This window comes from Ovis canadensis, chromosome 3, assembly GCF_042477335.2.
Source record: "Ovis canadensis isolate MfBH-ARS-UI-01 breed Bighorn chromosome 3, ARS-UI_OviCan_v2, whole genome shotgun sequence".
In the NCBI taxonomy this organism is placed as follows: Eukaryota; Metazoa; Chordata; class Mammalia; order Artiodactyla; family Bovidae; genus Ovis; species Ovis canadensis.
In genome coordinates, this window is record NC_091247.1 from 228862900 (window position 1) to 228875542 (window position 12643).

The 12643-nt window shown below is 53.8% G+C and overlaps 1 protein-coding gene across 2 annotated transcripts in view; it reads left to right on the forward strand.

Annotated features, from left to right (window-relative positions):
• The window catches only part of TBC1D22A (TBC1 domain family member 22A), a 267188-nt gene that overhangs the window by 174937 nt on the left and 79608 nt on the right, over positions 1–12643 (forward strand). For both annotated transcript variants that reach the window (XM_069586202.1, XM_069586201.1), the window contains one exon: positions 11280–11355. In XM_069586202.1, coding sequence (XP_069442303.1) covers positions 11280–11355 — 76 coding nt within the window. The remainder of the gene's footprint in view (positions 1–11279; positions 11356–12643) is intronic.

Sequence of the window (12643 nt, forward strand, 5' to 3'; positions counted from 1 at the left end):
GGGGCAAGTGCAGAGGAAGGAGGGTCAGTCAGTAGCGCCAGGTGTAGGTGAAGCAGGCGCTGGCCAGGTAGGGGTGGACAGAGAGCAAGAGAAGGGCCGTCTTGAGTGGCCCGACTGTGCAGTGGCTCTGTTTCCATATATGGAGGGAGGGTATGAGAATATTTTTCCCACGTTTGTGGCTTGTCAATGTATTTTTAAACAATGTCTTCTGCTGAGCAGAGAATTTTGATTTTGATGACTTCTAATTTATTTTTTTTGTGTGTGTGTGTGATAATGATTTTCTGTGTCCTAACTAAAAATCCTTTTCCTACCCCTAGCATGCCAGGGTATTCTCCTATGTTTTTCTTTTAGAAACTATAATTTTATCTATTTTTCTGGAAACTGTAATTTTAGTTTTCACTTTCAGGTCTGTCATCGAGTTTGACTTAATTTTTCTGTATGGTGCGAGGAAGGCACCATGGCTCGTTTTGTAAATATAGGTTTCCTAGTTAATAGCAGCTCCGTTTGTTAAGAACAGTTTTGTTTTGTTTCCAGAATACACTGCTTTGGCACCTTTTCTGAAAATCACTGTTTAATTGGACACTTGGTCATGTTTCATTAATCTGTTTAATTCAGTTCAGTTGCTCAGTCGTGTCCGACTCTTTGCGACCCCATGAATTGCAGCATGCCAGGCCTCCCTGTCCATCACCAATTCCTGGAGTTCACTCAGACTCACGTCCATCGAGTCCGTGATGCCATCCAGCCATCTCATCCTGGGTCGTCCCCTTCTCCTCCTGCCCCCAATCCCTCCCAGCATCAGAGTCTTTTCCAATGAGTCAGCTCTACCCATGAGGTGGCCAAAGTACTGGAGTTTCAGCTTTAGCATCAGTCCTTCCAAAGAAATCCCAGGGCTGATCTTCAGAATGGACTGGTTGGATCTCCTTGCAGTCCAAGGGACTCTCAAGAGTCTTCTCCAACACCACAGTTCAAAGCATCAGTTCTTCGGCGCTATCTGTTAACGGAGAGTTAATGCTAGGGCACACTGTCCTAACCTCTAGCTTTCCTTGGAGTTGGGTAGGGTAGGTCCTCTTGTGTGTTCTTTTTTAAAAAAATTGTGTTGACTATTTTTAGTTCTTTGAATTTTTATGTAAAGTTTGTCATTAGCCATTTGCTACCAAAAAAGCCTTGGAAAAAGTCTTAGGGCCTGGGATTTTTGAATGGGATTATATTTTGAATCTATGTGTTAGTTTTCCCAGAAGTAACAGTATTAGCCACTTTGATTTATTCTAGTCCATAAGCATGACATATTTTAAAATTTATCTAAATGTTTTTTAACTTACCCTCATAAACATTTTGTACTTTTCAGTGTATAGGTTTTTCTAATCTTTTCTTAAATTTATTTCTAGATAGGTTTTTATTTTTGATAGTCCTTTATATAGTATAGCTTTCTTTGTAAATTTCTTAAGTTTTTGTTGATGGTTCATACAAATACAGTTGAGTTTTGTAAACTGACAGTTGTCCAGTTCCTATTGTATAACAGATTACTCCAAAACTTGCTGACTAAAGCGTGTGTTTTGTCTCACTTGCAGACTCTGCGGGTCAGGGTTTCAGTTGTACTTCGAGCTGCTGTCTGTGCACCACGGTGCCTGGCACCTACGTGGGATGCCTTGAAGGCTGGCACAGGTTGCTGCCTGGGGACTGGAATCAGCTACAGTCTCACTCTTCTACGTGTGTGTTGCCCGGGCTTGGTGACCCCAGGACTGAGACTGTAGTTGAGCGGCCCGCTTGTGGCCTCCCTGTGTGGCTTAACGTCCACATGGCACGGTGGCCTCGGGAAAGTCGAACTTCTGATGTGATGGTTCAAGACACCCGGTAAGACTTCCAGAAAGCAAGGTGTAAGTTGCACAAGCCCACCCAGCTTCAAAGGGAGGGAAATTAGGCTTCATCTCTTGATGCAGGCATGGCCTGATCACATCACAGAAGAACATTTGGGATGAGAGATACTGTGTGGCCACTCTTGGAAAATGTAATATACTGCACCTTGCTGCTGGTGATCTTGCTGAATTTACTTATTAGTTCCAGGAGCATTTTGGTGGATGCCTTAGGATTTTTTAAGTGCACAAGGGTGTCACCTGCAGATAAACAGAATTTTACTTCTTTCTATTAATATGTATGGCTTTAATTTTCTCTTCTTGCCTTATTCCTTTGTCAAGGGCCTCAAGTACAATGTTGAATGAAAGTGATGAGAGCATTTTTAGAATACATATGTAGAATGATTATGCTTTCTTGGTGAGTTTGTGTGTTTATTGTTAAGAAATATTCCTCTTTTTCTGGTATTTCTTCCGTCCTGGGTCCAGTTCACCTGATATTAAAATAGGGATCCTGTCTTCCTTAGGATTAGTATTATCCCTGGGTTTATCTTTTTCCATCTCTTTGCTTTTAATCTGTATCATCTTATTTAAAGCACATTTCTTGTGGATAGCTTATAGTTGGATTTTGCTTTCCTGTCCTTTTAGTGTGTGTTTAGTTCATGGACATTCATGGAAGTATTTATATGGCTGGAGTTTAGGCTGATGGCAACCCACTCCAGTACTCTTACCTGGAAAATGCCATGGGCGGAGGAGCCTGGTAGGCTGCAGCCCATGGGGTTGCTAGGAGTCGGACACGACTGAGCAACTTCACTTTCACTTTTCACTTTCATGCATTGGAGAAGGAAATGGCAACCCACTCCAGTGGTCTTGCCTGGAGAGTCCCAGGGACGGGGGAGCCTCGTCTCGGGTCACACAGAGTCGGACACGACTGAAGCGACTCAGCAGCAGCTTAGGCTGCTGTCCTGCTATTTATTTTCTATTCATTCCACCTTCTTTCCTCCCTTTTTCCTACTTTCTTTTGGATGCATTGCATACTTTTTAAATTAATGGAGTTTGTATTGTAGAACTGTTTCAGAAATACTGAGCAGAAAGTACAGAGTTTGATGTACTCTGTTGTTACCTCCACAGAGACACACACTTGCTCCTGTTAGTAACATCTTGCTTTAGTGTGGTGGGTTTGTTCTAACTGATGAGCTGTTATTGGTATATTGCTGCTGCTGCTGCTGCTGCTGCTGCTGCTGCGTCACTTCAGTCATGTCTGACTCTGTGCGACTGCATAGACAGCAGCCCATCAGGCTCCCCATCCCTGGGATTCTCCAGGCAAGAACACTGGAGTGGGTTGCCATTTCCTTCTCCAATGCATGAAAGTGAAAAGTGAAAGTGAACCTCACTCAGTCGTGTCTGACTCTTAGAGACCCCATGGACTGCAGCCTTCCAGGCCTCTCCGCTCATTGGATTTTCTAGGCGAGAGTCCTGGAGTGGGGCGCCATCGCCTTCTCCAGTTGGTATATCACCATTAACTAAAGTCCACGGTTGATATTGGGGTTCCCTCTCTGTGCTGCACATTCTGTGGATTTGGCCAAGTGTGTAAGGACTTACGGGGCTTCCCTACTGGCTTGTCCATAGAGAATCTGCCTATAATGCAGGACACCGCCTGCAGTGCAGGAGACCTGAGTTCAGTTGCGGGGCTGGGAAGATCCCCTGGAGAAGGGAATGGTGACCCCCTCCAGTGTTCTTGTCTGGAAAGTCCCATAGACCGAGGAGCCTGGCGGCTGCAGTCCTGGGGTCGCAAAGAGTCGGACACGACTTGGTGGCTGCACCGCCACCACCGCACATCCGCCCTTACGGCGTGGCCCAGAGTAGGTCACTGCTCCAAAAATCCCCTGCCCTCCTCACGTTCATCCCTTCCTCTCCCGGAACCCGTGACAGCCAGTGGTCTGCTCGCCATCTCCACGGTTTTGCCTCTTCCGGAATGTCATTTCCTTGGAACCGCCCAGTTCCAGGATCCCTTTCCCTCAGGGAGCCTTTCCTGTTATCGTTGGTTTTCACTCTAGCTTGTTGGCAGTCTCTTCTCTCCCCACCCTCCTGTTGGTGGATACTCCTTACAGCTCAGGTCAATAACTTACCTGGACTCCCTTCAAATACTGTTTTGCCGGCTACCATTGCTGGCCAGCCTGCGTCCCCAAGCAGGTGTTCAGCTTGTCCCCATTTTCTGAGCAGTTTACAGGGGGAGCACCAAGCTGCTCTGCCAGGGCTGGGGGGAGCCTTCTGCCCGCACCACGTCCCGTGACCGATGGCCCCAGGGAACCTGTGGGACGGGTGGGCAGAAGGGCTCACACTTGGTGTGGACGCTGCCCAGCTTCTTTTAGGTACGCCCCCAGTGCCTTGTGAAGGAGGCTCCCCGTCTCCATGTAACAGACGAGGAAATAAAAGATCAAAGAAATTAGGCTTGCTGGTGGCGCCCTCCCACTTGAGAAGGGCTTCCCAGGTAGCTCAGTTGGTAAAGAATCCAGGCAGATTCTTTACCAGTGCAGGAGAGCCAAGTTCGATCCCTGGGTCGGGAAGATCCCCTGGAGAAGGGAATGGCAACCCACTCCAGTATCCTTGCCTGGGAAATCCCACGGACAGGGAGCCTGCTGGGCTAAAGTCCATGGGGTCACAAAGAATTGGGTACGACTGAGCAACTCAGGCTTCCGCTGTCTTTCCTCCCGAGCAGCATGCCGTGGAGCTCTGTCCTCGTCCTCCTCCTCCCCTCTCCCCAGAGACCGTGAAGGGGATGTGGAGGGTGTGCTTGCAGTCGCGACCTCTCCGCTTGGAGGGGCAGCTGGTGTGATGGATGACACGCTCAGGGTTCAGCGTGATTTCCGCTGCCCACAGTGCCAGCCAGACCTGTGAAATGAACAAGCTAATAGCAATGAACGAGAAGGCCTCCGTTGAAGTTCACAAAACCAGCCAGTGCAGCTTGCTGAAGGGACGCAGTCTGGACGGCCTGGGTTGACTGCGTCTCCGGTAGGGCGCTTCCGTTATCACTGGGCAGGGTCTTCGGTCAGGTGGCTGACGTCTCGCGTCCTCTCTGGCCTCTTCTGTTAGGCTCACCTTTTCCAGATGCACGTCTCCTGACTGCGGTGGCTGCCCTTTCTGTGTCATTTGCTTCATCCTGTAGCTTTGCTGGGGTCTCACCCTTGGCTCCCCACGTGGCCTTCCCGCCTTGGGCTGGTCTGCTCCCGTCAAGCCTGGCTTCCTCAGGGCCCCTCCCACCACACTGGCCTTTGCTGCCTGCCTGGAGTGAGCCCGGCCCCCCCACGGCTGCCTGGGCCCCCTGTTCTCTGCGTCTCGGCCCAGGCCTCCCGTTCTCAGTGTGTTCTTGGGTCAGGCACCTGTTCTGTGCTCTGACCTCAGGGCTCCCCTGTCATGGTGAGCCCCCATGTGTGTCTGTGTGGCCTGCGTGCTGAACGTTTGCTTGACGACCAGACCGTCATCTCTGAACACAAGTCCCATGTTTGTTTTCCTGCCCGACTGTGTTGGGGACCCAGGACTGCCCCCAGGTTCTGGGACTCCAGCTCAACAGCCACGATTCCTGACAGTGCACGTGTGTGGGGTGCACAGGCCAAGGAAAAAGGCCCAGAGGGACCCAGGCGCAAGCTGCCAGGAGTCCTGTCCCTGTGGAGTCACTGGAGATGCTTAACTCCTGAGCCACGAGCTGGCCCCGTCTCCCAGGAGCTTGTGAGAAACGCCACACCCGGGACGTCCCTGGGGTTCCCTTCCAGGGTGGGGGATGCGGGTCGATCCCTGGTTCGGGAAGCAAGACCTCACATGGCCTGGGCGACCAAGCCTGTGTGCTGCCAAACCCAGCACAGTCAAAGTCAAAACACGGCGAGCAAGCGGCGCCAAGCCTGGGGCCTGTGCTGGGAGCTGTTGCCATAGGCACCTCTGCTGGCACGGACCAGCAGGAGAACAGGCATTCAGCATAAGGCACTGTGCTCCGCGGCAGCCAGCAAGCCGTTCTCACTGGTTTAGAAGAGGTGGGGGCACCCGAAATCCTGGTCCCAGGCTCCCCCCAGGGGAGCGCTGACCTTGCACACGGGCCAGTCTCAGGACGGCAGCCTCCGGCCTACTTCTCTGCACCTTGCAGGAGGCCCTCGGACGGATGTACTGCACCCGGGGAGGAGCGCCCGTCCGCCCTGGGCTGGCCTTATGTGGATTGATGCCTTCACGGCACTCACTGGCTCATAGGGGCCCCCAAATGGGGCCTGGTGTCGTGAGGTGTTCGGACGCAGGTCCAGGGAGCATGAGAGGGGCAGGGTTGCTTTCAGCCTCGGAAGGCACTTTCCTGCAGAGAGACTGGCCGGGAAGGGCTCTGGGACGCGCTGCAGGCCCACGTCTCTGGTCTGGCACAGCCCCTTGTTCCAGAGGTGAGGGGTCTCTGTCCTCCGAGTGCTGGGGCCTCCCCCTCAGCCAACACAAGTGAACCTTCTGCGCTTGTCCAAGGCGCTCCTTCAGAAGGATTTGGTCCGCCTTTCCTCTGAGGAGCACGGAAGTGCTGTTGATTACTGCCGAAGTGTGAGGCGAGCGCGGTGTGCGTGCGTTGGTTTCTTTTTCCCTGCTGATTCAGACTTTACCTCTGTAAAAACACTTCCCAGAAGGTCGTTAGATTTCTTCAGACCCTCCTTCCTTCCCTCCCTCCGTGCAGTAAGTTCTCTGTATTTTTCTATCATTCTTCAAAGACCCAGGATCGAGTCTCAGCTTCCAGGTGTGCCTGTTTCTTTTCATGGAGTGTTATCCATATTATTGCTGTGAATATTCGTATAAATACAGAGTATTCTCACTTGCTTCCTATTTTGCCTGCAGAGACTTGTGGTTTCTCAGCAGATACGTTCTGTGCTGGGCATGTGTGCGGGCGAGGGCGGGGGTGTAGGTGGGATGCTGGGTCCTTCATCTGGAAGGACCCTCGGTCTCCTCAGAGGCTGGAGGAGCCTGCTGGGCGGCCTTGAGGCCAGGTGCCTCTCCTGGAATGTCCTTGGTATGTCCTTCAGAGGCTTCCTGGCTGCCAAGGGGCACAGTCCTCAGCTTGGACCCATCAGCTGACCCCCTGTGCCCGGCCTGTGGCGGGTCTTCTCTGCCCCCACGCCACACCTCCCCCAACCGCCTGAGCCCAGACACCGAGGCCTCATCTGTCCGTCCTCTCGGGACCTTTCTCGATGCAGGTTTTTTCTTTTTTTTAAGACTCTCAGGTGTCATTCTTTTCTTACGATTTGGATTTTCAAGAGAACTCATCTCCCCTCCCTGGGTTTTGAACAAATTGAGAAATAAAACGAAATAGTGGCAGATGGAGACCAAAGAATAATTTTTATTTCTTCTAAATGAGAAGCGTGAAGTCCTATCTTAGTGTGAGAGCCAAATAAACCGGTGGACTGAATCTGGGGTCATTCAGCCTAACCCTCCATGTCGGAGCTGGCCCTGGGCCCGGGCAGGCCCCCCGTGTGCGGCAGAGCCGTGCAGGGGAGCAGCCTTCCTAGGGGAGCGGCCGGTTCCGAGAGCTGGGCGGAGGGCTGGGTCTGCTGGCGGTCTCGACTCTCGGAGTCACAGGTGGTCAGTCGCCTTCTTGGGGCCAGTGTTTCTGGGGACGGAGAACAGATATGGGGCACCGGCTGGACTCCCTCCGCCTGGAAGCCCAGCCCAGGGTTTGAGGGCTGCTGCCCCCAGCTCCTGCAGCTGGCTGTCTTCATAACCATTAGGTTCCCACTGAGCCAGGGACATGGTGCCCCCTTGGAGCCCACCGCCCCTAGAGACAGGCCAGCCCCAGTGGAAACCCCGCTCCTCTGAGTATTTTCCTGGGTCCATGGGGAGGGGGCGTCCGAGCCTGGTCCCGATGGCTTTGGAGCGCGTCAGACCTGAACAGTAATGCAGTAATCTGCAAGGCTTCTGCCTGAGGCTGCAAAACTGCTCTTAGGTTATTTCTCATCCTTAAATACGTCCAGCCTGACTGCTTCCCCTGGCTCATCGGAGATGATACCGTGAGGTGAGACGACAGCATGGAAGCTTCCAGCTACGCAGCATGTCCCGAATGCAAGTGTAAATCTCCTCTGTCACCCAAGTTCCGGAGAGAAATCAAGTCTTTAAGGGCTAACCCTGGCAAATTCAAGTTCAAAACCAGAATTCCTCTGCCTGTGAATGTTTAGCTACAGACAGCTCGGGCTGCGTGTTGCTGCCTGTCTCTGCCAGGGGGACGGCCAGGGGTCTCCCTGGGACGTGCGCAGGCCTTTCAGGGCCCAGCGCTCCTGTCCACTCAGCGCCGGTCTGTGACAGCCCTCCCTTCCCCAGATTTCAGTGTAGCGAGACCCCACCATCTTGTCATCCCGTCTACAAAGCACATGCTTCCAGGCCCGTGGGGCAGCCACCCCGGGAGTGTGTCCCCCTGCACGGAGCCGAACAGAGCGCATGCGGGACCTTGTGGAAACGTGACAGCCTGGGATCCAGGGCCTGTCACTTGAAATCCACGCGGGAGAAGCCGCAGCAGGAGTTAGGTCTGAGTCCGCTCGTTTTCCATTTCTGTGCGGAAAAGATGGTGGTTGCCTTGTAGGCTTTTTTAGTTTCGTCTCGTAGCGGCCGCGGCTCCTGCTCTCGTCAGGAAGGGTGTGTGTGTGTGTGTGTGTGTGCCCGTGTGTGTGCTCATGCTTGTGTGTCTGCATGTGTGTGAGTGTGCGTGTGTGTTTGTGCCCATGTTTGTGCATGTGTGCACGTGTGCACGTGTATGAGTGTGTGCTTATGTGTGTACACATACTTGTGTGTGTGCATGTGTGTGAGTGTGTGTGCCCATGTGTGTACATACGCACCTGTGTAGGAGTGTGTATGTGCCCGTGTGTGTGTCCTCATCCTGTCTGTGTGCACATGTGTATGTGTGTGTGTCCGTGTGTACACGTGTTTGTGTGTGTGCTTCTGTGTGTGTGCGCACGTGCTTGGGTGCACACACACATTTCTCCCCGTATGTGTATGCGTGTTTGTGTGTCTGTGTGTGCGCATGTGCTTGGGTGCACACACACATTTCGTGCCCGTGTGTGTGTACACATGCTTGTGTGTGTTCCTGTGTGTATGTGTGGACGCGCTTGTGTGCACATGCACTTTAAGCCCAGAGAGTGCTGGTGGTGCAGGAGCCCGAGCGCCACGTCTGACTGCTCAGCCTCAGACATCACTGCAGGCGTGAAGGCCGTCCTCTCCTGGCTGTGTCTCCGGGAGCCCTCCCCGCCCCCCACACCCGCCACAGATCCCGGGCCAGGTGGTGCAGGGCTGCTGTGCCCACGTCCCCATCCCCTTCCACCCGTGTCTCCCCGAGGACAAGCCGTTCTCTCCCAGCACCAGCCCAGCGCACGCCCCCCTGAACCAACAGGACTCACCCATATTCAAGGACCCGCAGGCACAATGCCTTGTGACTTGCAACCACATGGGTTTGTCATTTCACAGTCGTGGAGGTCATGTACAGGAGTCATGTATGGACCTGAGAGTTGGACCATGAAGAAGGCTGAGCACCGAAGAGCTGGTGCTTTCGAACTGTGCTGCTGGAGAAGACTCTTGAGAGTGCCTCGGACTGCAAGGAGATCCAGCCAGTCCCTCCTAAAGGAAATCAGTCTTGAGTGTTCACTGGAAGGACTGATGCTGAAGCTGAAGCTCCAATGCTTCGGCCACATAATACGAAGAGCTGCTGCTAAGTCGCTTCAGTCGTGTCCGACTCTGTGCGATCCCATAGACGGCAGCCCACCAGGCTCCACCGTCCCTGGGATCTCCAGGCAAGAACACTGGAGTGGGTTGCCATTTCCTTCTCCAATGCAGGAAAGTGAAAAGTGAAAGTGAAGTCGCTCAGTCATGTCTGACTCTTCGAGACCCCATGGACTGCAGCCTACCAGGCTCCTCCATCCATGGGGTTTTCCAGGCAAGAGTACTGGAGTGGGTTGCCATTTCCTTCTCTGACTCATTGGAAAAGACCCTGATGCTGGGAAAGATTGGGGGCAGGAGGAGAAGGGGCAACAGAGGATGAGACGGTTGGATGGCATCACTGACTCAATGGACGTGAGTTTGAGCAAACTCTGGGTAATGGTGAAGGATGGAAGAGCCTGGTGTGCTGCAGTCCACGGGGTCACAAAGAGTCGGACGCCATTTAGTGCTTGAACAGCAACAGCAAGCCCTGGAGGTCAGAATGCAGACAGGGGTTGGGGTCTGGGGCCGGGGCAGGGTCAAGGTGTGGATCAAGGTGTGGGCCAGGCCATGTCCTTCCTGGGCCTCCATGGACGAGCTGCTCCCTGGCCTCTGTCCAGCCTGCTTTGCTGGTCTGCTGGCCCCTACGTCTGTCCTCCAAGTGGGGGCCGGTGTCCTCCCTTCCCTGATGTTGACTCTCCTGCCGCCACGTCCGAGGGCCCGGCCACACCGGCCACCTGGGTGACCCTGGGTACTTCCCATGTTCCAGTTGGTTGGTTAGCAACCTTCATCCCCACCCCACCTTGCTGGGAATCAGGCCCTGGGTACTCTGTGGGGTCACTATCCTGCCTCCCGCAGCCACCGAGTGTGAGTCTGTCACTGCAGGAGTGCAGCCGAAAGCCTCGTCCTGAGAACGGTCCCTGTGCGCGGGCTGAGGCTCCTGAGGGCCGGCCTGCGGGGCGCCCTGGGGCAGGACGTGCGATGTGCCACCTGGCTTCGCACCGAGATGTGCTCTCCGGTTGTGGCAGTGGTGGCGCCGGGCCTCCTGTTCCCGAAGCCCTGGCGCCCGCCAGTGATGGTACCTCTGTGAAGCCTCAGAGCAGCCCCACGGGCAGCGTTGTCATTCTCCCGCTACAGATGGTGCAGCTGCAGCCGGAGACGTGCTGCTCCTCGCTAACGTCACACAGCATCTAAGGCTCTCATTCCAGGTTGGCCGGACTGGAGCCCCCTCCCCCGCTGCCCACTGGCCGCGCTGGTTTTCCTGTCTTAGTTTATGGACTTCTTCACCTGAGTGCCTGAGACTGAAGCCCCCTGTTCTCTCCGTGCTCACACCGTGACCGTGTCCTCAGCCTTCCGATGGCAGGCCTGACGCCGGTAGCTAGCTCTGGGCAGGTCCTGGGTTTCCATCAGCTCCCCTGCGGTGCTGAGCGCACTCTGCCCTTCTGCTGGCCAGAGCAACTTCCAGAGGACTCCATTTAAATGTAAATCTCTGCCTTTAGGTATAGAAATGCCCCGTAAATACTCCCCAGAGGGGTGACTTCGGAACCTCCGAGCTCACCTCTGGCTCACCTGCACGCGGGGGGGGGGGTGTGACGCGGCCTCCAGGAGGCCGCTCGTGTGCTGCTCACCTTGTGAGTTCGTCCTCTTGTCAAACCGTCCACCTTTGTCCCCACTGCCTGTTCCCCTTTGGAAAGCCGGTTTTATCCTCCACGCCTATGATATTCCCTGTTATTTTCCCCTCAGGACAACTATACATTCGCCCAACCCGGGATTCAGATGAAAGTGAAGATGCTGGAAGAGCTCGTGAGCCGCATTGACGGTGAGCCCGCGTCCGGGGTGCCCCTCTTTCCGGGGGCGGGGGAGGAGGGGGTGGAAGGCTCACCCAGTTATCCTGGGACCCCCACCCCTGCTGCACCTTCTCCCGGGGCCACTCGGGCGTTGCTGGGGCTGGAGCCACTCCCGTTCCTTTTATGAAGGCGATATAATCAGAGTTCAGCGCCGTCCCTTTGCAGGAAGTAATGAGCGCGTCCTCGAAGCAGGCAGCCCTCACTCTTATTAAGGCCGGCGGTTGTCACCATCCGGCGGCAGCCTGGTTGTTTATGGCCGGCCTCTGGCCCAGCGTTCCTGCCTCTGCACGTCATTTTGCTATCAAGGATGCGGGCGTAATTTCTCCACTGAATCCAATTAATTACCGAGTCGGAAAAATAACATCTTTAATATTACAGAAAAATCATAGTGTGTGCCGGCCGCTTTCGATTACGCTTTCATATGTAAGTGGGGGCTTTGAAATACATTCTACCTTCGTCCTTAAAATAATTCCCCCTGTGACGTGCTGACTGTCACATTGCCGTAGCAGGGTTTAATTAAGTGAACGTTGAAAGATGATGCTGGCCCGTTCCACGCGTACCCTCCTGAGCGTCTGTTAAATTAATGATCAGAGCGTTAACAGAGTGATACCACGCAGAACTGGGCGTGGGCCTGTGACACCAGGCGGTTAGCAGCGCTATGCCGGTGGGGGGCAGGCTCTGTCACCCCGAGCCCTGCGTGACCTCGACGGGTGACTTCACCAGATCTGCAGAGATGTCGCACTCTGCTCTAAGCAGAGACAAGCCACCTGCATTCCAGGGCCGCCTTCCAAGGGTGTGGACATCCCCTTTGCCCTTGCTGTACCCTCAGCAGTAGACAGCGTATCTGTCCCCATCTTCCCAACAAAGGCTCTTTTTTGGAAACGATTGAATGACATTATAAGACGGAGTCATACAAATTATCAGCTCCACTCTGTCCCTTGATTGAATCCGATTTTCAGCTGTGTCTAATGGTTATTACCTAATTTCCATATTATGAAGTTCTGCACGGTTCTTCCGATAATACTTTATCTGATTCAATATATTTAGCTGCTTGGCAGCCACCTATTCACAGCACAGTTTTTTTGCTTATGTGGCTGCATTTAGGTACGTTTGTTCCTAACTTCGCGGGGACATCTTTGTCGGATGCTGTTGGGTTTGTTTCCCTGCCAGCAGCTCCACACCTGCCCCCACCTCCCCGCGCACACCTCTCCCCACCTCCCCGCCCCCCCAGCCTCATTTGGGTCTTTGAAGTACAACTTG